The sequence below is a fragment of the Antechinus flavipes genome, chromosome 3 (assembly GCF_016432865.1).
Source record: "Antechinus flavipes isolate AdamAnt ecotype Samford, QLD, Australia chromosome 3, AdamAnt_v2, whole genome shotgun sequence".
NCBI classification, from domain to species: domain Eukaryota; kingdom Metazoa; phylum Chordata; class Mammalia; order Dasyuromorphia; family Dasyuridae; genus Antechinus; species Antechinus flavipes.
This window is the reverse complement of record NC_067400.1, coordinates 43,483,457-43,510,839: the sequence shown is the minus strand read 5'-3', so window position 1 is coordinate 43,510,839 and position 27,383 is coordinate 43,483,457. Positions and strand designations below refer to the sequence as shown.

General features: G+C 38.6%; 1 protein-coding gene across 1 annotated transcript in view; it reads right to left on the bottom strand.

The window, feature by feature from the left end:
* The window catches only part of WWTR1 (WW domain containing transcription regulator 1), a 163,758-nt gene that overhangs the window by 51,036 nt on the left and 85,339 nt on the right, over nucleotides 1-27,383 (bottom strand). Inside the window, exon 2 of the mRNA XM_051983292.1 lies at nucleotides 8,280-8,416. Within this exon, the coding sequence (XP_051839252.1) occupies nucleotides 8,280-8,416 (137 nt within the window). The remainder of the gene's footprint in view (nucleotides 1-8,279; nucleotides 8,417-27,383) is intronic.

Below are 27,383 nucleotides of genomic sequence, written 5' to 3'. Positions count from 1 at the left end.
ATTTTCAGGCATTGTGGACAGATGGAGAAAATACTAAGTAATATGGTGTCTTGTTCACAGAATAGCCTGGAAGCCAGTATGTGTTAGGGAATAAAGTATACAGGATAAGGTATAATAATAAGGACAATACCCAAATAAGGACAATAAAATATAAGAAGACTAGAAAGGTGAGAGAGGGCTAGGTTATAAAGATCTTTGAAGGCCAAACAGAGCATTTTCTATTTGGTCCTAGGACAATAGGGAGCTATCTATATTTTATAGGCAATTTTCTGTATCTGTATTTTTAGTCTCAATAGAATATGAGCTCTTTAAAGGAAAAAGCTGTCATGCAGCAGATGACACAGTGGATAGAACACTGGACCTGGATTCAAGACGACGCGAATTCAAATTTGGCTTCAGACTTCAATTAGCTGTGTAACTGTAAGCAAGTCATAGAGTTCTGTTTGTTTTTGCTTCCTCAATTGTTAAATGGGAATAAAAATACCTACCTCCCAAAGTTGTTGTGAGGATCAAACAAGATAATTTTTATAAAGCCTTTACCATGGTACCTGGCCTAAAATGGCATTTAACAAATGTTTCCCTTTCTTGTTCCTTTCGATTCTCATTGGGCAACACCTGGAACACTGTAAGTGCTTAATAAATGGCCATTGAATTGAGTTGATTTCATATTTTTAAACTAAATTAATTGATTCAAGAAATACAACTAGGAAGAAGGATGTGTAAATCCAATGAATAAATAAGGTTTTAATCTTCTTCATTTCCATTCCAGTAAGTTTCTCTAAATTAGAAATCATGACCTCTCTGACTATGGGAATTCACTGAGTCTGAGAGTCCTGGGACCCTCAAGGAACGTGGGTAACCAACTGAACTTAATTTTGGCGGGGAACAAATCAGATCCTCCAAATGTTCCAAGAAGAAATCATTATCAAATCTTCCCCATACTTCGACATCTCATCCTGCTAAATCCCCTTTTTAACCACTGAATCTCAAAATCTGCCATTCCCTCTTTGATGCACCATCTCCTCTAGGGGCAAAGAGCAGGGATTGAGGAAGGGGAGACAGGTATTCCTTGCCTTGGGTTAGAGGGAGTTGCAGGATTTTTTATTAAAAAATAAAATAAAAGACAGTGAGAAAAACAGAGCTGGAAAGAATGGAGTAAGCCAGATGTGTCTGCCATAAACTCTGGTTAGAAAAACAACTGCAGAGGGGAGCAGACAGCCCAAAGTATGAGTCTGAATTGCAATGAACTCCTATTGCTCTGCTCCTATATGCTCTAAGCCACACTAGTCTGTGGTCTGATTTAGTTATTTTCTCTGCTTTTGATAAAAAATGTTTTAAGTGTTTTTGTACACTTCCCTTCAAACATAGCTCGAGGGAGGTTAGGAGACAGGCCAGCCAGCTAAACAACGCAGTTGATTTTCCATCTCTTCTCCAAAGGCAGAGCGAGACACACACATGTGTTTGCAATTTCAAGTACAGATCAGGGTACAGACCTGGAATACTGTGGGCCTTTGGTGGCACATCTTCAAAAGAGAAAGAGGGAGAGAGGGAAAATATATATATGCATATATGTACACATATGTGTATATTATCTATAATTCCTACAGCATTTAAAAATATACTACAGACAGAAGTGGAAACTGAACTTTGCCAGAAAGATCTCTTAGAGACTCTGGCCAAAGGGGATTTAACTTGTTACCCAGTTATTATTTTTCCTGTGATGTCTGGCAGGTTGTTGGCACAATGAAGCTTGCTGAGACACCAGCAGTCCCATTCCCAAAAACTTCTTGGTTCAATGTCTGACATGAGCCAGACCGGCCAAGATTTGTGATCCTTGGATTATCACAGAAGGGTAAAATAACACATTATTTTCTTTTGGCAAAACATTTCAATATACAGGGATATTTTAAATTGTCATATTTAGTGGAGTTCTCTAAGGAGAGAAATAGGCAGATAAAAGACAGAGAGGGGAGGAAGAGAGGCAGAGAGGGAGAGGGAAGAGGGGAGGACACAGAATGAGGAGAGGAAAGGAGAGGAAGGGGAGCGAACAACATTAGACAGAAGAAAGAAATAGTAGAGGAGAGGAAGGGAAGAAGAGAGAAAAGAAAGAGAGATAAAGGAAGAGAGATAGAGAAAGAGAAAGAGACACAAAGAGAGATAGTCAGAGAGGCAGAGCCAGAGAGATAAAGACAGCAGAGAGAAGAGAGGTAGTGAGTGGGAGGAAAGGGGAAAGAAAACAGACAGAATAAGAAGAAGGGAGGGGAAGGGAAAAGAGGGGAAAAGAGAGGAGGGAAGAAGAGAAGAGGGGAGAGGACAAGAAAGGAGGGGAAGAGAGAGGAGAAGAGGAGAGAAAAAGAAAGTAGAGAGGAGAGGAAGGGAGACAAAGGAAGAGAAGAAGAGGGGAGGGAACGGGACAAGACAGAAGAAAGAAAAAGAAACAGTTGAGAAGAGGAAAGAAAGAAGAGAGAGAAGAAAGAGAGAGGCAGAAGAGACAGAGATAGAGAAAGAGAGATATAGAAATAGATACACAAAGAAGGACAGAGTCAGAGAGACAGAGAGAAAAAGAGACCGAAAGAAAGACAGAGACAGACAGAGACAAAGGGGTGGGGATAGAGACAGGGGAGAATATCACGCACATTCCAGAGCATGTACTTTGTAAGAGTAGGAAATACTCAAGTTTCAAGGCATATTGGGTGTGGTGGTTTTAGGTGACCCCTTTATTACTAATCTATATTGAAAGAGTTAATAGCTGTACTGATGATCACTGTCATAGTTTTCACAATTATGGATGTCAACACAAGGATGCTTGGTGGCTAGATCATAATTGTCATTTAATACCCCAAGGGCCTTCTCTACTTCATCTCATGTGTCATTTAATTCACATGTCATTTTCTTTATGCAACAGTTATTTCCCTTTAACTCTTTCCTACTCCCCCCGTCAAAAAAAAAAAAAAAAAAAAAAAAAAAACCACCCCTTTCTATAAACAGAAAAGCATTTCAGCAAATCCAAAAGGCCTGGCTAAGCCACCTCTCGGTGGATGCTGTTTTCGGTATCCACCACCCCTCATACATTCACACATTAATGTCCCACCATCAGTTCTTCTGGACCTAGACTAGACACTGCAATTCATTTTCATGTTAACTTCATGTATATGTAGTGTAGTGATTGCATATACAATTTATTATTCTTCCAACCCAGCTCATTTCACTTTGAATTCTCCCTTCATCTTTGTTGTGTTTTGTCCCTTTTATGTATCACAATTTGTTCAGCACCTCCTTCATCGATGAGCATTCACTTTTTTAAAAATTGGGCTTTGCTCTTACAAAAAGTGGCCAGCTTGCACAGTTTGATGTCTCTGGGAACTTTTCGCCTCCTATTTCCTCATGCAGCTCATGTTCCTCAAGGCAGCATTGAGTCTCCACAGAACTTTGTCTGCCATGTCATATGTGAAAGCTTGGAAATCCACTTCACCAATGGATTATTCGAATTGGAAGTACCCTCAGCCCTTGGAGCTTCTCCTTCTGAGTGGCTGCTTACTCCCAGAACCACCATGTAAGGAAGAGGTTCAGGTCACCCATGTTTTCATTCCTCTTCAGACTGAATGGCTAATTTCTTTCAGGGATTTTGTCAAATACACTCGCCCAGCCCTTATCCCACCTCCACCATCACCACTCCTTCCAGGTACCTTCATCCCCTAGACTAAATTCTTCCTTTTCTCTGCATCTTCCCCCATGAGAATGTCGTCTCTCTGACATCAAGGATAGCCTTTCTTACTGGTGTTCCCAACACAATACAAGCAATTAATAAATGCTTCTTGACTCCATTTCATTTTTCATCTTCCTAATGGAACAGCTAAGCAGTGTATTAGATAGATTTCTGAATAAGGTCAGAAAAAGCATAGTAAAAAATCCCATCTAAGAAACTTATGAACTGTGTGACTCAGGCAAATCATGTAATTTCTCAATCTCGATTTACTCATCTGCAAAATGGGGATAATAATAGCACCTATCTCCCAAGTTTGTGAGGTAAAAAGGAAGAGAACCAGAGGGCAAGATGACTGTGGGCTAGCAAGCAGCTCAACAAAGCAGTTGAAAACCCGGGGAGACAAGCTTTCCAGACTGGTGCCATGACATGCCTTTTGGGAGAACACAGGAAGTGAGGCAAGAACTAGTCAGTTGCCAGTTGAATGAGGCTTTACTGAGTATGTAAAATGTTTGTACCAGAAATACAGGATTGGAGAATGTTGGAAGAGACCTTGGTGGTTACCATTCTATTTAAATCAATTAGAAGGTCATAGATCTTTAGCTGGAAGGAACTTTGGAGGTCACTCAGACCAACTGGTCCATTTAACAGATCAGGAAACTGAGGTTCAGTGATTTGCCCAAAGTCAAACTCAAAGTGTGTGGAAGAGAAGACGTGATTCAGCTCTCTCGGACACATCACTGTTACCTCCTATATTTTTGACAATGGTTGTTTTTATTTTGCTTTTAGACAGCTGACATGGAGAAAGAAGTCAATATATATAATAATTTTATATTATATTGTATTATATATATAGTTTGTACTCATATCTGAAGACCTAGATTTGAGACTTCGTTTATCACTTTGGGGCAGTAACGTTGGGTAAGTTCAAACTCTGTCTTGACAGTATTTCATTTGATCTTAAAGAAACAGAATGAGAGACAAATATAGCAGAGTGTGACAAATACAAAATGGAAGACCCCAGAATTATAAGGAAATGGGAAAAGAGCAATGGTTTTGATCTAGGCAGGGGCAGAGCACCATACATAAAGACTTAGCATCGGAGCGGGTGTTAGCCACTATCTCATCCACAGCTCCCATTCTCAAAATAAGCAGATGCAGACTCTGAGACTGGAACATACAAAGACAGCTGTGGTTACTTAGCTCGTGGTGCTATAAACTTCCACCTTCATTTTGCAAAATAATTTGCCATTTTACTCCTTTCAATACAAGCTCCCATCTTGCATCTGAAAAGATGCAGCAAGTTTTCAGGCACATACGCACTGAGTAGAGCAAAACATACCTGTAATAAATGGGAGCAACCTCAAAACAATTGTACCTCGATTAAAACGATATGTGAAGACAAAGAGTCTTCACATCTCCACCAGAGGGCACTATTCCCAATCAAAGTAATGAAAAAAAATAGAAAATATTTTTGTCCAAATGGAAACCCATTCAGTTTTGGAAGCAAACCTGTCCCAATAGCATCAAACACAATACTTCTGAGATACATACGATGATTTACAATAGAAACTTAAGAGTAATGTGGCAGCAGCCTGACAAAGGAGCTAAGTTCAAATCCCAGCCCCGGAAAGGCCATTGGGGAAGGTGGTTGGGTATATAGCTCGGCACTCTGAATTCAGAGTCAGGAAGACCATATTCAAATTCTAGCTCTGCCACTTGTGCAAATGGTTGGCTAATGGCTTTCAAGATCTCTTCCAAGCTCTAATGATTGGTTCCACACTGAAGAAATGCAATCAAAGGCCAACACAACTTAATTAGCCTTTGCCATCAGTGTCTTACTCAGTAGTGCAAGCTACAAATGTCCTTGCATCTGCTGCCATGGCGACAACAAATACAATTCATCCAGGCATCTGCTGCCCACACTAGTGCAACCTGGGTGCAAAGGACCAGTGGCAGCATAACATGATCTGGACCAAACTCGATCAAAGATTGTGAACATCCTCCTTACCCAATTCCTTCTTATCTCCCAGTAACACATTCTCCATCCATCCACTCTCCACCTCAAATACAAGTTGCTGTACATTCACCACAACTCACACATGTTAATAAGAGTACTTACCTCCCATGTTTTGTAAAACTCAAATAAGACAATAAGGAAAACACCACATAAAAGATAGCTATTATTATTATTATTATTATTATTACCTGCCTCTCTACCTGTTGACATATTAGTCTTGCCCTCTAATTTCACTGTCTTAAAGGGATTCCTCTATATTTTGAACATCTATCACCCACATGCTTAATGGGGATGTGATGGGCTTATGGATCCAGGCCATCTTCTTTTTAAAAACACATTTTATTAATACTTTTTTCTTGACATCCCAGTCATTTCAACCCTTCCCTTTTTCCATTACAAAGATGCCTTCAACAGCTGAAATTCCAATTTGAAAAGTGATCTGATCTTTTTTACCTTTTCATATATATATATATATATATATATATATTTTAAGATTGATATAAAAAGAATGTGAGCCAACAGGCAGCTGTAGTTTGCAATGATATGCTCTGAGGGAAGCAATGGATATTCCCATATTGTGAGTCACTAAATGATTTCCCAATCTTTGGACGTCACTCAGGTTTCTTCTTCAGATGTCCATTCTTAGAGCACATCTGCTGCTCTCCCCAGGATGGTGGAATAGTCCATACCATCAAAGCCAAGTAAATACCCCACCAATGAACTTTGCTAGGAAAACCCAAGGACAGGGGACTAGATAGCACAATGGGTATGGCAGAAGACATGGTGAAAGGAAATCTGAATTTAAATCCTGCCACAGATACTAAAGCAAGTTAATTATCCTCTCTCTGCCTCAGTTTCCTCCTGTATAAAATGAAGATGAAAAGAGACCAATATCACAAAGTCACTGAGGATCAAATGTATTCACATATGGAAAGCACTTTGGAAATCTTAAAGCATGATATAAATGTGATGATGATGATGATGATGATGATGATGATGACGACGACCATCATGATGAAATGGTAGATGTTTCTTTTTGGTGCTCATCCCAATGATAAGGGAGAGAGAAATAAGTTTTATATATATAAATTTTATACTATATTATTTATACACACACACACACATACACACAATTTAGGTAGGTTCAAATTGAAGTTTAAGTCTCCTTTGTGCTCTAAAATAAATAATGAAGGTAGGGAGAGCAGCATATAGTGCTAAACAGTAGCAAAGAGAATGCTCAACATCAGTCAGAGGGATGGGTTCAAATTTTGTTTCTGACACTAGCATGTTTCCTGTGGCCAAATCACAAAGCTCCTCTGAGACTCAGTTTCCTTCTCTACAACCATATAGGGATGTACTGAGGACCCAATCAGTTAATTTTCACGAAGTGTTTTGCTTTTCTAAAAATATTATGTAAATGTCAACTAATTTTTTTTTTAAATCAACGTAAAAACTCCCTCTCTTCCAACTCACCATCATGCACTAGCAGCTTGGGATTCCAGTACTAGCATCTGGTTTCTGTACAATGGTGGCTACACTGCGGACATGTGACTATAAGAGAATTTGGATTTCTCACTGCTGGTATAATCATTAGTTATTATTTTTCCTTGATCTCGCTTCTAGATAAGGACTCAGTATGGACTGCTTCCTTAGCCTTTTACTTTTTTGGCTGTATTTTATGTCTGCAACCTTCAAAATTAAAACTCCAGACTTCCTGGAAGAATGGGCTCGATTTTCACCTTAGGCCAATTTGGGTTCTATTTGAGTTTATATTCCCTTTGGCTACATTGCAGAAACAGGAAAATAGATCCAGGAATAACTCGTCCATTTTTATTCTTTTCATTCCTGAAAATCTAATATGAGGTTTTTGAAAATTGGGCTGCTGAGACTAAATGAAACTATCATCTAAAAAATGAAAATGACCTTTTTGGCTTTTAATCATTAATGATGACAACTGAAGAAGCCTGGAAATATTGGTTCTATTTAAAATCCCACTGATGATGGTGGTGGTGGAGACAAAAGTATGTTTTTATTGTTGAAAAATTATCAGCAGAAAATATTTTCTGTTCTCAGTTAGCTATTCTAGAGTCATGATTAAGCAAACTATGCAAAAGGGAAACAATTATCTATAAATTTGGGGGGTTAGAGGAAAATAGATGCAACAGTAGAAAAGGCACGAGACACCTGCTTCAGAAATAAAGGAGTCTGGAGCCTGATTTGTAGAGTTTGGCTGAGTCCGCTGATTAAATTCCCAGGCAGTGTCTCAGCTCCCCCTTTTCCTTTGGTCTATGTGAACTCAGCCAGACGCACTGATTTTTCTCACAGGTCCTGTAAAACTAAGTATACTGTATGATGTCAGCACAATCACTGCTGAAAGTGACAAATCCCTAGTCCCAGAGTTACAGAGAAAGGATGAAGAGAGAAAAGGGAGAAGTAGAAAAGGAGAAATGCACTCTTCTTGGACCCCTTCAGCCACATGGAACGTAGGGCTTGGGGCTACACTGGAACTCTCACTCTCCCCTTTCCCAAGTCAAAGGGCGAAGGTCTGATACTTACCGAGGTTGGGTTGAGACATCGCCATGGATCTCTGGGGCATTGGGGTTGAAGCTGCCGCGGGATGGAGGGCCATGTGGTTTAAAGGTTGAGTCATCGTCTTCCGAGGATCTTGCCATGTGGTGATTTTTTCTATGTGACTAAAACAAGAGAAACAATTAGTTTCTAGATTATTAACATCACAGTCACCTCCATCAGCAGCAGGGGTGAGAAAAATTACTAAGATTACTCAGCAATCTACTAATTTATAACATGCTTCCAAGTGAAAGGTTCTTCTCTTTGTTTTCATTTTCATTCATCGGATTTCTAGCAAGTGAACACTGAGCTTCCCAAACATGGAAGCGTTTATTGGGGTCTGCTCTCTTGGCTGCCCAACCACAGTCAAGGGGGTAGGTTCTCTCAATGGGAAGAGTCTGAGCCCATAAAAAATCATTTTCCTTTCTTTGCTTATGGATAAGTTCCCTCGACCCAAAATACACAAAGGAGGTTCAAACTCATTAAGTCAGCGTTTGTTGGCAATAGGTCAGAATATAAATAAATAACTTCCTTGACCGCAGCCTCTTATCCCCATTTCACCCTTACCCCATTTGCACCAACTACCTCCCTTGAGCTGAACACTTGACCCTTTCATTATATACAGAGGGAAAAGCATGCTGGAGGTGAACAGAACCTCAGGGGTCAACAGGTTCAATCCATGCTTGACCAAGAATTCCCTCCACAGTGTGTCCAACAGGTGATTTTCCTAAAGTGGCGAGATGAATCACCCCCCACACACATACACTCTCTGCTGTAACTGTGGGCAGTCTTCCTAATGCTTTCAATCTGTCTGCTGACCAGAATTAATAAGATTCTTTCCCTCCTGCCTTCTCCTCCTTATTCTTTTCCTCCTCTTTTTTCCTTCTCCTCCCCAACAATTTCATCAGCATACAGGTTCTGCTCCCAGACTACCAAACCACACAGGCAATCATCTCAGATGACTCAATCCCAAACCCAAATTGCCGACTTCCTCTTCCACTCCCTCAAGCACTAACTTTTGTGGGAGTTTGTTAGCTTCCTCGCTTTGAAGATCAGCCTGATTTCTCTGGTGCTTCCACCTGAAATGTTGACATACTCTGCTTTTTCTGAGCACAAGAACCTATCTGAATCCCCAAGAGATATGACTTCCCATCTGTTTTGGCAGCTGGCTCCTGGGAGTATCAGGGGGATGACTGCTTCTCCTTTTTCCCCAACCTGGGTCATTTCCAGTGCTACTTCACCTCTATTCACTTTCCCCTAGATACATGTTGATTCTTTCTCATGGACCTTTTCCTGGATTCTAAGAGTGTAGGAAAATACTGTCTTTCCCTTTTTAAAAAATTTTATTAATTTTTAATACACATTACTTTATGAATCATGATGGGAGAGAAAAATCAGAGCAAAAGAGAAAAACCATGGAGAGAAAAAAATCCAGAAAAAAGAAGTGAACATAGCATGTACTGATTTACATTCAATCTCCATAGTTCTTTTTCTGGATGCAGATGGCATTTTCTGTCCAAAGTCTATTGGGATTGCCTTAGATCAATGAGCCACTGAAAATAATCAATTCTTTTATAATTGATAATTGCACATTCTTACACTTACTATGTACAATGTATTCCTGGTTCTGCTTGTTTCACTCAGCATTGGTTCAAGTAAATCTTTCCAGGTCTTTCTATAGTCTATGACATATATAATTCTATATCTACATATATATATATATGTATATGTATATTCTTATATAATTCTATATTATGTATGTATATATAATATACCTAATAATCCTATAATCTATAATAAAGCTTATTCATCATCTTTTATAGAACAATATTCCATTACCTTCACGCACCACAACTTGTTCAGTCATTCCCCAAATGATCTACTCATTTTCCAATTCTTTGCCACCACAAAAAGGGCTCCTACAAACATTTTTGCACATGTGAGTTCTTTTCCCTTTCTGATTTCCTTGGGATACAGACCCAGTACTATCACTGCTGTGTCTTTCTTTTCCTTTTAATGTCACTACTGGGTCTGAAAGTTTTTAACCCCCATCCATATTTCTGTAACCCCCATCTTCAAAAATAGGGATTTCATCAATGCACTAGGTAAGTATGGAACAAAATTTAGCCACTGGATAGTTAGGAGAAAGCTGTGATTTAAGAATGTGAGGCAACTAGTTAGGCAACTCTAATGAGTAGAGAGAGCTGAACCTGACTTCAAATTCTGACCCAGATACTTCAGAGCTCAGTGACCCAGCTAGGAAAGTCACTAAACCTCTCAGTCTGTTTCTTCATCTGTAAAATGGAGGTGGTGATAATTGTTCAAGTGTTTTATAAATGTTTGCTAATGAAATTTTAATATTGCCAACCAATTAAAAGGATCATAGGTTTGAAAACAAAGGTACCCAAGAGGCTACCATGTCCAACTCCACCATTTTACAGATTAAAAAAACCTCAAGACTCACAAATTTTGATTTCTCCAAGAATTTCACACAGAAAGTAAATGAAAGGCATAGAATTTCAACTCAGATCTCCTGGTTCCTTGCCCAGTGCTCTCTCAACTGTACCATGTTGTTTCTCTGATAATTTTGGATAATAATGAAAATCAGTACAATACATAAAAAACTTAAGAGAAGGAAAATGAGAGCACCAAAGTAGAGTATGAATATTTTTTAAAAATTATATAAACTTATAAACTCATAAATTTGTCCAAAGAGAGGGAGAACAACATTCACAAACATAAAAATTCACATGACATGAGTATCTTCAGCACACCAACTTTTCAATCACCCACTTTTTTTTTTTTACAGCCTTCATAAATTTCTCTTCTTCACTAAAGTACATACAGAATACCCAGCCAACTTCCCAGAGCTAAATATATTAAGGATGAAAACAACTCCATAACCAGCTGCTAATGCCATAGCCCCAAAGCAGATTCCCTTTCAGAGTATTAAGCCCCCATTACCTAGGTTTCATATTATAAAATAAACTATTATATATAAATGCTAGATGTATTATCTACGAGACAGTGACATTGTCTCATGAAGGTTAGGGCTCTCTGTCACCCATGACCACCACCACTAACACTCAGTTCCATTAATTCTCCTGTAAGTATCCCTTTATAACTCCATCAAAAGGAGCACTTTCTTCTGTTTTTCCCTCTTTCTTTCCTTTTTCTTGCCTTTCAGTGAAATAGGCTATATGGTCCCCCAGTTCTGCATGGAGCAAGGGATACAAGAACTTTCGTATCCATGAAGATGGTCCCTCATTTAATCATGAAAAAGCCACACACAGTCACAGTTTGGGAGACCCGGCTGACTAGTCAAGTCCTGGGGCTGGGGCCGTCTCTCAGCTACCACATGACCAACTAACGGGAAGCTTTTCCCAACCTATGCCCCCAGGACAACTTGGTTCCAAGGTTCTTAGTTCCCCAGGAAGTTTGTTCACGGAACTACTGCCATATCCCCCAAATAATCTTCCAAGTATCATAAAATGTAGTCACAAAAAAAGGGCAGAGAGAGAGAAGTTTGAGTGCAAATCAACAAGGATACAGGATTTAGCCGTGACATCCTTGCCACCTGGATGACCTTGGGCAGGTCACTTGCCTCTCACTGAGAGGGATGCTTTAGATGCTCCAGGCTCTAACCCTATGACGTATGATGCTAAGCCACATCATCAGTGCTATGTGAGGCAGAGGACTAGAGTCAATCCCTCACCTCAGCAAATGGATCTGTCCTGAAACTACACCTCTCACTGCTGACTTTATGCAACTGTCCAACCCATCCCCCCCGCTACAGAGAACTATATCATCCTTAAGTCACTTAACAATGGCTCCTTGTCTACATGGGAAAACTTTACCCAGAGGAGGCAGTTCAATAAATAGCCAATAATTTTATTTACAAAATGAATTGTCCTCTTGCCAGATTCACTGCCCCACCCCCTAATGCTGAAATCTGGGTTTCAATTCTCTGTTTCATCTGGAGGTCATGTCTCCACTCCCTCCTCAGAGGTACTGAGTCATTTCCTTTCTCAACTAACTCGTAATGAAAACTTTCAATTGGCCACAAGACTGAATTTCTAATTGTGTCACTTAAGGAAAGACTCCCACCTGTTACACTCCCTTGTTTACATTAGTTTAAAATCATTTTGTCTCCTGGCGGTTTTTTATTCCCATAAAGTCTCCTTTATACTGAGTCCAAATCCTCATTCACCATTTATTATCAATGTGACTTCAGGAAACTTATTTGACTTCTCTAGGTCCCGTCTCCTTATCTGCAAAATAATGGGATTGAACCCAATGGTCTCCAAGCTTCCAGATAATGGTCTAAGTATCTGTTCTAAGAATTATTAATGGTATATAACACAGGTCATGTGGACGTGGTTTTGAAAATGCAAACCTCCATCAATAATGTTGACCAATAAATAGATTTCAAATAAAGAATCAGAAATTTGCATTTCAGATTGTCAAGGCATTTACTCAAACAAAAATCCATGAAAATGTGAAATATATGCGCAATAATTATGAATCATTTCTTTTAAAAATGGCTCAAAAGAGATTATGGTTCAAATGTGATTTTTTGTTGTTGGTTCTGACCAGACAGTGCTCTCATGAATGGAATTTTTGTTATAATGAACAAACTCACTATAAGGGAACACTTTTTTAGGCTCACAGATTATTCTAGATTGAGCAATTCAAATTGTCTTTCCTTATAGCTAAGAGACGGCATAGGGGTATGCCATGAGTGGTTTTGTAGTTCATTTGTTACAGTCTTATCTGACCTTCTTTTGGGTTTTCTTGGCAAAGATACAGGAGTATCTTTTTTTAAAAATCCATTTCCTTCTCCAGCTCATTTTACAAATGAGGAAACTAAAGCAAGGGACTGAGACCAGATTTGAACTCAGAAAAAAAGACTCTTCCTGATTTAGACACAGAGCTACATGGTATATTTCATTGATGTCAAATTTCAATAAAAATAGGTTTCCACAAACTTATACATAATAATTCCTGAAGGCTGCAGTTTGACTTAGAAAATCACATATTAGCATTATTTATGTTTTGTTTTATTTTCATTTCTCTTCAACATTTTTATTTTTGGCATTCATTTTTTATTTTCATTAATTTAAAAAAATATTTCCCAATTACATTTTAATCTGGTTCTTGGTGCACTTATGAACCCCATGTGACCTGTGTGTTTTGACATCTCTGATGTAGTTGATAAGAAACTGATTTAGAGTCAGGAAAACATGAGTTCAAATCCTACTTCAAACATAGTAATTATGTCATTTGTCATGTTATTTAACCTCTCTAACCTCTATTTACTCATCTGTAAAATCCAGAAGGCTGGACTGGATGCTCTCTGAAAAGCTTTAGGGCAATAAATCTATGATCCTATGATCTGGGGCATAATAAAAAGAGTTCTAGGCTTTGAGGCAAAGGCTATAAGTTCAAGCCTTTAATTTGATGCCCTCTGGTGATGGGGCAGGGAGGTGATGTGGTGGCAAGAACGCCAAGTCCAGAGTCAGACACTCAAGGCAACTCCAGACAAGTCACTTTATCCTGTTTCCCTCAGTTCTTAATCTGTAAAAGGAGCTGGAAAAAGAAAATGGCAAAACGCTCCAAGAAGAGTCAGACATGATTGGAAAAAAAATAATAGCAGGTGACTTTGGGCAAATGCACCATTAAAAGTTCCTGGGTTGGCCCAAAGGAGGCATTTAGCAGGTGCTTACTGACCATGTCAGTGGGCTTAACTAATGGGCTTAACAATGCCAGGGGTACAGCTGGGATGGGTTCATAAGAGCGGTAGTTCAGAGGCCATCCAGACCAGAAGGCAGCTCCTAACTAGTTCTTCTTAGTGTGTTGAATCAAATTAAAATATCACTTTCTAAAAGGTGATTTATCACCAGGGATCCTGATAGATCATTTCACCACTGATTTAAACCAACATGCTCATTTGAGAATTGAAGAAAACCAAATTAAAGACTAAGTGACATGGAACCAAAACCATACATATACACTGGAGATCAATTCAACTTGAATCTAGATCTTCTGATTTCAATGCTAAGGAGAAACAGAAGGAAAGACCTGCCTGGCAGAATAAAGGGCCCGACTGAAGTCCAAAGCACTGATGTCTCAGAAAGGTCCTCACTTCAATAAGGAAGAAACTTGGCTACAAAATTCATTTATAAAATTTACCATCTATTAGTTTTTCTAATTCTTTCTCAAATTTTCATCTTAAACTATTTTCAATCAAGATACAAAATTAGAAATGTGTATATCTGATCAAATAATTTCACAAAGCTTAAAATATCCATGAAGTCAGCTATATTAGAAAACTCTTTAGAACTCATGGTCTCCAATCATTTACTGTTCATTATTTCCATTTTATTAATGGAACCAATAAGCTTCCATTAGTCCAAGCTCCAAATCCAGAGGCATTTTTGATTTGGGGCTATTTTTTTAACCTCCTACTATTATAGCTGAAAAAATCCATCCTTCCCTTTTCATGCTGATTGTGACCAGCCTGGGACAGACTCCCCTTTCTCATTCTATGACAGGCACTGTACTGGGAGCTGGAGGAAAAAAAATAAAAATGAGATGGTCCCTGTCCTCATAGAACTTAGCTTCTATGAGAGGAAAACAAGTACACATGTAAAATGCAAAAATATACAAACTAAAAAAAAAAAAAGATAATTTAAGGAGATGAATTTCCCCTAAATTGGCTAGGCTCTTCATCGAGCTTTCTTCTACCAGCCTCTCCCACTTCTGTTCCATTTAAGGGTCATCTCAAATGCTACTTTCTCCATATTCTGCTCCTGATAAACAGCATTGTGAGGAATCTTCTTCCTTTGTATGACAGTGATCACATTTTACTTCTTATTTCAGCTGTTTATGGACTTGTCTTATCACCCACACTAAATTGTGCACTCCTAGAGGACCCTGTTATCTTTCTATAATCTAGCAAAGGGCCTTGTACAACACAATCTCCCAATAAGTATTCCCAGAATAAAATAATGAAAGGACCCATAGAGGCATAACTAGGGTTGAGTAGCAGGGACTTTTGACTCAGAGCAATAAAAATTAAGTCAGTCTTAATAGTACTTTCAATCCTTTAGCACTGAGATTTTTCAAAGGGTGGTCTAGGACTCCAGGGATATCTTTAAATCCCTTTAAAGGGACTTGCATAGTTTTAAAAAAAAACTATTTTAATAATATTAATAATATGACATTTATTTCAAATACAGTATCAATAAACATAACCCACATTAGCAAAAGCTCTCAAACTAAAGGGTCTTAAAGCCAAAAAGTCTGAGAACTGATGCTTGGTTATTCAGAAGCAAATGTGCTTAGGACCTATTAAATAAGAAAAAAATTATTTTTAATTGTTAATGACTAGTAATCAAATGGCAGCCCTTCTCCAATTCCGGAGATAACAGCTGAACTAAGCTCCCCTCCACCCATCTGTATACCCAGGGGTCTCAGAATCTGTCTCCAAAAGTTAATCTGAAGGTACAATTTTCTGCCTCTTTCTGATCACGATTCTCTCTATGAATAAAGATGAATTGACAAAGAAAACCAAGGGACAAATTAAATCACACATTTTCAATTATGGCCAAGATGGTGACTTATTTTGTTCATCTATATTTCTTGTATAAAGAAGGCTTCCATTGGGATTGGTAGCTGGAGAGAACTTGTGGGAAAGGAAGTTGGTGGTTAGCAGTGATATTACACAAAAGAAAAGAAAAAATGTCCAAAAATATTTAATAGAATTTAATAGAATAGAAAAGACAGAAGTTCAGAAAGAGCAGCATTGTTACTATAATGTAATGCTAAATTTAATATACACTTTAAAAAAAAAACATTCATAATAGACATCTACAGTTTCATTTACAATCCTCTTTTCTGTTCTTTGTTGATGAAAATATTCATATTGGTTGGTGTTGACCTCAAAGTATACAATTTATTGTATACCTTTACATACATTATCTCATTTGATCTTCACAAATGAGGATCCTGGGAAGCTAGATGCTATTATTATCACTATTTTACAGATGAGGAAAATGAGGCAGAAAGGGATTAAGGGACTTGCCCTGAGTCATACAGGATGAATAACTTCAAGTCCAGAGGTATAGGCACTATATCACCTAACTCCCTACAGGTTTAAGTATATGATATAATGGTATGTGATTTACCAAGTTTGTTTTTTTTTTACTCAATTATTTCATAATTTATTTGTGAAGTTTCTATACTGTCATTTATGTTCTAAATATTTCTGGATAATCCAGATGCATAAAATAATAAATGAAATCCTTTCTTTCCTCATTTCAACAATTATCATCTTAGTCCTAGAAAAATCGATCCCTACAATTTATAGTTGGAATTAGCCTGTCTGCCAGTTTTGTTTCTGACTTAGAAATATGTGGCTAAGAATGGTACAGGAGAGGGCTGCACTGGAGAAAAAGTTCATGCTTTGATGAGGTCACAAGGTAACTTGTGGTCTTACAATGTACCTTGTACTTTGTGCCTACAAGCAAAGTATTTTATGCCTGTCCCTGATCTTGTGCAAGATAGCCAAAGGTCACATGCTCTCCTTGCACAAGATGACATAGGCCTGAAATTTTCCCAAGTGAGGCTTAAAACCAAACACACAAAAATAAACTTGCTTTTTTTCAGATGGAAAGGATGGAAGGGATGGGGAGTTTTCCTCTAAACAGCAAACTACTTCTCAAAATTGATAAAGCATGGGGTTTATATTTGGTTCTTTTAAATTAAAAAGTGAGGATTTCAACCTAAAAAAAGTATACCTCTATAACATGATCACCTCTAAATAGAAAGATTGGGCAACAACTATGAAATGATAACCTATAATTATAACAAAGCACATGAGACATTTACTAGCACTGCACAGGGGAAGACACATGGGTTTGGGAATCAGAGGATCTGGATCCCATATCAGTGCTTTCTACCTCTGCGATCTGGAACACATCATGGGACATTCGGGGTCTGTTTCCTCATCTTTATAATGAAAAGGTTGATCTAGTTGGCTGTTTTCAGTCCCTTCCTTTTCTAGAAAGAGGCAAACCCTACAGGTGATCATTCTGTCAGAAGAATAAAACTCAGTGTCTGGAGCCCACGGCCGAGGGCACATTGAAGTTGACACCTTGGCTAGCTTCTCTCTGACCATCCCGCCGTCTTTGTTTTGCCCCCAGATTTTACAGAGAGCTCATACTAAATGTCTCTATACTTGTTTTTACTGAGAAATGTGGGTTTCTTGAAGGCAACACCAAAGAGTTAGGGATCCTCAGGGCTGGGAGAGACCCATACTTACATAAGGTTCATGTCTATGGCAGGTGTTTATAATATAACAGAATACGATATATGATGTGTTATAATATAAAAATGTAAGCTCCTTGAGGGCAAAGGCTGTCTTGCCAGATTGCTATTAATATCCTCAAAACTTAAAACCATTCCTGGCAACAATAAGACTATACGAAGATCGATTCTGATGGACATGGCTCCCTTCAACAATGAGATGATTCAGGCCAGTTCCAAATGTTCAGTGATGAAGAGAGCCATCTGCACCCAGAGAGAGGATTACTGGGACTGAGTGTGAACCACAACATAGCATTTTTTATTCTTCTTGTTGTTTGCTGCATTTTATTTTGCTTCACTTTTTTCTCTTGTACAGCCTGATAATTATATAAATATATATACATATATTGGATTTAACATACATTTCTACCATGTTTAACATATATTGGGGAGGGCATGGGAAAAGGGGGTTGAAAACTGGAACACAAGGTTTTGCAAGGGTTAATGGTGAAAACACGCATATGTTTTGGAAAATAAAAAGCTTTTTTAAAAATGCCTGGGACGTAGTAAGTGCTAAATAAATCATTTATCTATATATCTATCAAGTATTCTAAATGGTAAGCTTCTTGAAGGGAGGCACTCTTTTGCCCCTTTTTGTATCCCCAAAGCTAGCACACGATAGGCACTTAATGTATACAGACATACATATGCAAATGTGTATATATACACTTATACACACATATATACATACAAACAAGTGTATTATGTGTTATTGTTGGTGGTGTTTTGTCCTTCCTTCTCAAAAAGGACCAGGGAAATAATGCTATGATATGCTGGTAAATTGGATTTAAGTAAGGGAGAACTGTGCAGTCATCTGCCTCACTTTCATCTGGGTCCAGGGTCAGATATAGATTGGGATGATGGGAGATGCTCCAGGACTCTTGCTGACTGACTGACTTTTGGCTACATCAAAGTGCTGGAAAGTATTTTTCTGAAATTAAGCCTAAATATGACCATTTGCATCCATTATTCCTAATGTACTATCTCTCTCTGATTAAAGACAAACGAGGATCTTCAAGAGGTCATCCAGTAAAATTCCTTCCCCCAACATTATAGTGAAGGAAACTGAGGTCCAGGGATGTTAAGGAACTAATCTGAGATGACAATTTAGTAACCCTCAAAATGGGATTTCAGCTCTGGTCCTTTGACTTCTGACTAGGGCAGCTAGATGGCACAGTACACGGGGCACAATACCTGAAGTCAGGAAGACTCATCTACCTGAGTCTCTTACTAGCTGTGTGACTATGGGCAAATCCCTTCATCCTGTTTCCCTCAGTTTCCTCATCTGTAAAATGAGCTGGAAAAAGAAATAGCAAAACCACATTTTTATCAAGAAAACACCCACTGAAAGTCAGACACCACTACCACCATCACAACCATCACTACCACAGTTTCTGACTTCAGAACTAATGCTCTTTCCTCTATACCACAGTGCTCCCATAATGCCTTAGATTATAAGCTCCTTGAGGGCAGGAACTGCCAGTTGCCTCTTTTTTCTATCACAGTTCTGGCACATACATAGTAGGCATTTAATGAGTAATGATTGATTTACTGATTGATTAGCAAAGTTTTCTCCTCTTCTCCACGCTAAAACCCAAGGTCTACAGCATTTCCTTCTGTAGCCCACATCTAACCTAGTACAACAGTAAACACTTAAAAAATGCCCATGATATCACCGAGAGAACGAGCAAACGAATAAATAAACCCAAACCCTTTTCTGTCTGTTTCCCTTGGTGTTGTTATGACCTTACTGTCGGTATTATGACTTGACTTGGTTCAAAAATGCATATAGAGAAACGCAATCCAGCACTTACTGGTTGCTCTACTTCCTTATTAGGCAAACTCCTTGAAATTTCCACTGGGTCTACATCAAGGTTGTGGGAGGGGAGGCTCTGAATGATAGAACACACACAACTTGTGCAAAAACCTCCTCCCTGGGGACAAGAAAAGCAGCAGAGGGGGCTTTTGGCCATAGGAACACAGGCTTTCACAAACAGACCAAAGAATCTGGATTTTATTCCATGAGAAAGAGCATGAGCTTCATTTGTTCTTCCAATTAAAATTTGAATTTTGTTCCTTTCTCCTTCCCATCTTTAGGAATCTGAAGCCTCGTGGCTCTATAGAAGTGAAAACAATTAAAGCAATTTTAAAACCACCTTACTCACTAGGGTGTATTCAAAATTTCATATTATTGTGTCTAGGGAAAGAAAAGGGAGCATTGCTACAGATAAGAAGTTGGTTAAAGTTACGTTTACTAGAATTAACACTGTTATTTTCTCATTTCTACCCAAAAGACTTTTGGAGACTTTAAGCCACTCACTAGTATCTTTTATCTACCATAAATACAATTTAATCACTTTCTCTAAGGTTCCCCATCAGTCTACCCTTGACTATATGCTACTTTTCTCCTAAAAGGACATATAAGGCAAACCACCTGAGGGAGAAGGGGGAAGATAATTTTTGTTATGAATCAATACAAAGTTCATCTCCACAACACCCTCTTCTTCCATCATCATCATCAAAAATGTAGAGCTTAGAAAACCACACAATTTTGGACCTAGAAAGGATTCCTTTTATAAAATGAGGAAACTTGCCTTAAAATCTAGGGTTTTTGTCCCCAGTTGACAGCTCTTTCCATTAAATTGTATCTAAAGGATGTTTATGATATAAAGATTAATTCTCACTTGAGTACTTAGTATCTTGGACTAAGAATGGAGGGTTTCCATAAAAAGTTAGAACTGGGAAGCACAAAAAACAATTTGGTTTAGGTAGCTCTCCTCTCCCTCCCTTCCTTCCTCCTTCCTTTCTGTCTCTGTCTCTCTCGTTTTTATTTATTCTGGACTTGTGATTTCATGTGAAAGTAAGGAACTCCTTTCTAGTATGGAAATTCTCTTCAATAATGGGGACTGACAACTCCTCTATAACTTACACCCTTAGAGAGTTGCCTAGGGCATTATTAAGTCAAGTGACCTGTCCAAGGTCACACAACTAAATCAGATCTTCCTAACTCACTTCAAAACCAGCCCTCTATTTATAACTGCCTTATCTCCCCTTTTCCAGTTTACATTAGACTGCAAACTCCTTGAGGGCAGGCTCTATTCTCTACCTTTCATTGCCAGTGCTTAGCACAGAACAGGCACTTAATAAAACTGACTGACTGATTTCAGGAGTCTTCAATATCTACACATTAACAATCAACCAGAAAGATCGAACCACAAGAGCCCCAAGGCTTTGGTAGCAAAGTCAGTCGTATTAAGTAAAATGTCTCCATACCATACTGTTCATTTCAGCGTAGCAGAATAACATGATTAATGTTATCAAAACCCTCATGCCAAATTTCCTATAAGAATAACCCAAAGTTATCTCTTCTTTTTTCTCCAAAGGATACTTGAAGTTGGATCCAAAATAACAACAGCTCATAAATTTACTAGCTGTGTGCTCCTGAGTAAGTCATCCTCCTCATTTGTAAAATGAATTAGAGAAGGAAATGGCAAGATTACATCTTTGTAAAAAAAAACAAATGAGGTCATGAAGAGCCACTGAAATGACATCATAACAACTCCTGACTTCAGCCCAAAGAAGAAGGAATTTGAGCCTGAAGATCCAAACTATGGAGAATGGAGAATTTTGGGCTGTGCCCTACAATCTCGAACTTAATATTAAGGGAACACTTTTCACAAGGTTGAATGCATATGGTTTAATGTCCATCTTATTTCTAAAAATATCAATCTCCAAAGTATAACGCTCCCTTCTGCTACCACCATCATTTACTCTTCTGAGGATGAAAATGGCCTTTAAAAACAGGGATGAAGCCTAAATATCCTTCCTCTCAGTCCCAAGGGATGCCTTACCATTTTTGCTCCCTATCAGTGTCTTTAGCCCTACTTCTATGATAAAATTCCAATTTCTCAGCCTGATCTTCAAAGCTCTTAGCCATCCAGAGAGATTCTATCTTTTCACACATTTCATTCTATGCCCTTTTACTCCTTATTGTCAAAGTGTTTCTACCTTCATAACGTGTCTAATACATACATACGTACTGCATCCAGGGCCATTTCTAGTCATCCTGATCTATATCTGGCCATGGGACCCAGATGGCTCTGGGGGGGAAAGTGAGACTTTATATGTGTGTGTGTATATATGTGTACATATATGTGTATGCATGTGTGTCTTTATAAGTATAAATGCACAGGTATATCTTTATCTTTTTATACACTGGTTAGCTAGATGGTACAGTGAATAGAATGTTGTTTCTGAGTCAGGAAGACTAATTTTCCTAAGTTCAAATCTGATCTCAGACTCTAACTAGTGTATGAGCTGAAGAAGGAAATGGTAAACCACTCTATAACTCTGACAAGAAAACCCCAAAAGAGGTCATAAAGAGTGAGATATGACTCAAATGACTGAACAATAACAACAGATCCCATACCGAGTCACCCTTTTTGTGCAGCAGGCCCTTTATTACCTTATCCCTCACAATACCTTCTGGTTGGTTTCTCTCCCTCAAGTTTCTCTCTCCTCCAACAGAACTTTCATTTAGCTGTCAATGTGATTTTCCGAAAGAAAATTTTAAGTCTATACCCAAAGGGCAATCAGACTGTGCACACCTTTCTCCCAGCTGTGTTTCTACTGGGCTTATATCCCAAAGAGATCTTCAAGGAGGAAAAGGGACCCACATGTGCAAAAATGTTTGTGGCAGCCCTTTTTGTAGTGGCAAGAAACTGGAGTGGATGCCCATCAGTTGGGGAATGGCTGAATAAGTTATAGTATACGAATGTTATGGAATATTATTGTTCTGTAAGAAACAATCAGCAGGAGGATTTCAGAAAGGCCTGGAGAGATTTCCAAGCACTGATGCTGAGTGAAATGAGCAGGACCAGGAGATCAATGTACAACAACAAGATTATATGATGATCAATTGTGATGGACATGGCTCTTTTCAACAGCGAAGTGATTCAGGCCAGTTCTAACAGATTTGTGATGGAGAAAGCCATCTGTATTCAGAAAGGGGACGATGGGAACTGAATGTGTTTCACAACATAGTATCTTAACTTTTTTTGTTGTTGTTTGTTTGCATTTTTTTCTTTCTCGTTTTTCTTAAACTTTTTGATCTGATTTTTCTTGTGCAGCATGATTTGTGGAAATATTTTTAAAAGAATTGCACATGTTTAACTTATATTGAATTACTTGCTGTCTAGGGAAGGGGAATAGGGAGAAGGGAGGAAAAACTTTGGAATACAAGGTATTGCAAGGGTGAATGCTGAAAACTATTTTTACAAGTATTCTTGAATCTTCTGCTTTACTCCCTTTCATCCACTCTATAACCAAGTGACTCTGGCCTATTTGCTATTTATTCTTCAAACAATATTTCATCTCTGGTTCCATGTTTTCCTCTGGCTGTCCCTCATGCTAGCCATGTTCTCCTCCATCTCTGATTTCACTGTCTTTCTTCAAGACTCAAATGCCTCCTTCTTTAGAATGCCATTCCTGATCTATCCCCATTCCCACCCTACTTGTGACCTTTTCTCCATTTATCCTCCATTTACTTCATGCCCTGCTTGGACAACTCAAGCATTTTCTGCATGTTATCTCACAATGAGAAAGTGAGTTCTTGAGGGCCCTAATCCTGTTTTTGCCTTTCCTTGAATTCCCAGTGCTTAGCACAATGCCTGGCATACAATAAGTGTTAAATAAATGCATGCTGACTCTATTAGTCAGCTCAGCTGGGCTCCTTGCTATCCCCCTGTACCTTAACACAAGTTGTCTGCCTTACTCCAACCTCCATGCCTGAAATGTTTTCTTTAAGGCCCTATTAACTCCTTAGTAATTAGAGCTCTCTCCCTCCCTCCTTTCTTTGTCTCCCCCACCACCTTCTGTGTATGTGTCTGCATGTATTATATTCCCTCCAGGAGAATATAAACTCATTATTAGCATGGATTATTTGACTTGGCTAGGTACCTACCACCTAATAAATCCTTATTGAATCCAGTGTATTTTTCTGATGGACAGCTTACAAACTATGTCTGTGGTGGCAATCGATTGGTTAAACAAGTTATACTCGATTGGTTAAACAAGTTATACTAATTAGAACTTAAACCCCTAAAATGTAAAATTAATTCTGACAACAGCAAAGGCTTCAAAGAACAGGATACCAAGGTGAGAAAAATCATCTTTTAAAGCCATTTTAAATAAAAATAAGACAGTGCAGGCTTTATTTCTTCCACTTGGACAGCCTATTAGAGAGCTAGATGTCCTTACTGAGCTCAGAGAAAAAGGAGCAATAATTCAAGCAGACATTTTCAAAGCCTTTGGAAGAACCCAATCTAAGGTGACGGCGGGCCAGGAGGTTATTTTGGTGGTGAGCTTCTGGGTCCTCTTCCCATTCATGTCCCAATTTAAAAACATTTCCGAGTCCTCTGGCATTTTACATGAATGGCAGAGATTGTATTTTTAACTAGCAGGCAGGCTCTAATCCCCAACTTCCTCAGCAGACCTGCCAAGAAGCCTCCATTATTCTAAATTAGCAGCAGTAGAAGAAGCAGCTGGAAAGCTGCATCAGCCTCCAGCCTTGGCCAGCTGTGATGACGTCCCCACTTGGTGTATTTCATGGGCACAGATTCTGGCATCAGAATCCGATCCGAGAGGGACGGAAATGAAGGCAGGAGCAACAACTGTTGGACGCGAGCCCTCTGGGGTGGGCTGATGGTTTTCATGCTTCTACCCCCATCAAGGTGGGACTTTCTCAGACTTCTGCCCCAGGGGCAGCCCCATGACTGGGCCACTTTTCAAAGTCAACCTGTTTTAGGATAAATGAGAAACCGGTGACTCATGAAGGCGTCCGCCCCTGAAATCTGACTCAGCAGGTGACCACTCACAGTGTGTGATCGAGGGCACCGAATCATCCCTTGCCATCATTAAATGTGGGTAAGCCTGTTCCCAAATCTGGAAACAGAGCCAAATCCTCCCCTATCCCCCCCCCTTTTGTTTTTACTTTTTTTTCTCCCTGAAAAGGAGAAACCTGTCTCCAACTTCAGAGATATAATCAAAGGACTTTAGTTTTGCATCCAAGCAGGATTTGGTAGAAATAGTTTGTTTCATTACAACAGATGAACCCTTAGATTACAGCATTGTGGTCTCCCAAGAGAGAGTGACCTCAACTCTCTTGTGGAAGATTGGGGGGTGAAACTGGAAGGAAATCCAAACCACTGATGACTCCAGTAATTTAGAAGAAATAACCGGGCAGAAGAAGCCTGTTACATTAGTTCCACTGGACAAGAACTCAACATAAAGGACATTCAGACCTTTATTTTAAAGTTGTTGATAGAGAATAGTAGAATAGAAAAGTTCCAAGTTCCATCCGAGTTTCTTCCCAAGCCACAAATATAATTTGACAGGATCATTATTTTCCCTACCTCCCCAAATGCTACTAGACAGGACAGATAAACCATCCAATTCAATTCAAATAAAATCAATTCAGCATTGATTATTATACATTCAAATCATTCCCCTTCCCTTGCTTGAAAAATAACTGCCATTATAAGGAAGAACTGGTTTATTCTATATAATCTATTTCAAATTCTAAACAAGACATGATTAAATAAATTCAAGATTTAGTTAGTATGTGTCAGAGACAAGAATCAAGAATCACCTCAAGTCTTCCTCAGAGTACCATCTCTATTTACTACCCTGGGGGAGTTGAACCATAAAGAAATTCTTGGAAAGAATTCCAGGACAGATGCATAATTTGGATGGGGGAAAAATTACCTCTTTGTTTTTAGTAACCACTAACTGAAAATTAGTATCTGTATTTTGGTGCTGAAAATTAAGGTTGGAAAAAAGAAAGATGAAGACAGCTAATGGAGGAATTTGAAAGCAAAGTGGAGGATCCTTGACTTGATTTCCTTTAAAAATAGAAGTTTGGGCTTCATATACTGGGGAGTCACAAGCTGAAAAACTCATTTCGTAAAGAAGGCTAATTGGGCAGCTGCTAAAAGTCTCTAATTTGATGTTCAAATGTCTAGTATTAAATCCAAAAATCTGTTAACTGTTAACTGCTCAAAGATCCTTCTAAGATTATGGATTATAGAAGAGTTGCCAAGTTGGTGGAAGAAAAGAAGCTTGAACCATTTGGGTTCCACTGGGAAATGTTTAATAAAATAAATAGAAATTCAGTAAAATAGAAATAATGTTAATTTGTAGTTTTCTAAGTCTGAGTTTAATACCATTGGTAGCATCTGATGAAATCAAAGGTCCAGATGAAGTTAAGACACATTTGTTATGAGATTAGAAATTCACATTTATATAGCACTTTGAGGTTTGTACCATGATTTGCAAATATTATCTCATTCAATGCTCACAACAACTCTGGGAGACAGATGTTATTATCACTGTTTTCTAGATCCCAGCTTCTTAAATTGTGGTTCATGACTTCATATGGGGTCTCATAACTGAATGTGGAATTGCAAAATTATGATTTATTGCATGTAAATGATTTGTATATTTATTTTATATAACGATGTACGCTGGGGTCATATAAAAATTGGGCCAAAAAAAAGAGATCATGAGTGTAAAAGGTTTAAGAAGTCCTATAAATATAAATGAAAAAGCTGAGGCAGATATAAGTTAAATGGCTTATTCAAGATCACAAAATTAATAAGTGTCTGAAGCAATTGGGGTTAAGTGACTTGCCCAGGGTCACACAGCTAGGTTCTGAGGTCACATTTGAACTCAGGTCCTCCTGACTTCAGGGCTGATGCTCTATGCACTGCACCAACTAGCTGCTCCTAGCTTTTTATTCTTTAAAAAATAGATTATTTGTAACAAGGTATGGCTTTCTGGACATGGATATATTTGGGAAAAGAGGCAATACCAAAAAAAAAAAAAAAAAAATCAATTAAAAACATTTTTGAAGAAATAAATATGAGGAATTCCGATTCATATGTCCTGGTTGGAGCAATTAAAAAAAATCTTCAATAGCTTAAATAGTAACTACAAAAATGCAAAGAAAAAAATATTGAGACCTCAAAATTATAATTCACACCATGACCAAGAAAACTGATGACTAACACACCTCCCTCAGTTTAGTAGAGAACTGGTGGATTACAGGTGGGAAGTGAGGTATACACTGAAAAAAAAAATGTCCAATATGTTCATTTTATTTTATTTACTATTACGAACTCATAACATAAGGGAATGTTCTTCAAGATTGGGTGAAGGAAAATGGGAAGGGACAATGATATTTTTAAAAGATTTATCAAGTGAGATATTTGTGAGGCACTTAGCCTAGTTTCTGGAACATAGAAGACACTTACTAAATTCCCTTAAAAGAAAACAAATGAATAAGAAGGACTTAGCACGCCAAAATACATCCCCAAGACGGTGAAAAAATGTCACATTCCCCAAGTGAGCCCGTTACCTAAAACTTCTAATTAGCATCCTCAAACAAGCTCCCCCCCAAGACGAGTTCCGGGTGGAAGCCCTTGGCTGGGAGGGCAGGAGTGGCGCCATGCTAAAGCTGGCTGCTCCAAATGCCTCTCCGGAAGGCTCTCCATTGGAACCAGGGAGGGCCCCCCAAAAAAGGGGGTGAGGAAAGGGATCAGGAAGATCAAAGAAAATTCTATAATTAAGCAATATTTCCCAGCCGCCTCGGGCAGCTGTTGGAAGGAGCAGGAGAGGTGCAGAGAGGCTGTGACCGCCACCAGCAGCCACCCTCATGGTGGGCAG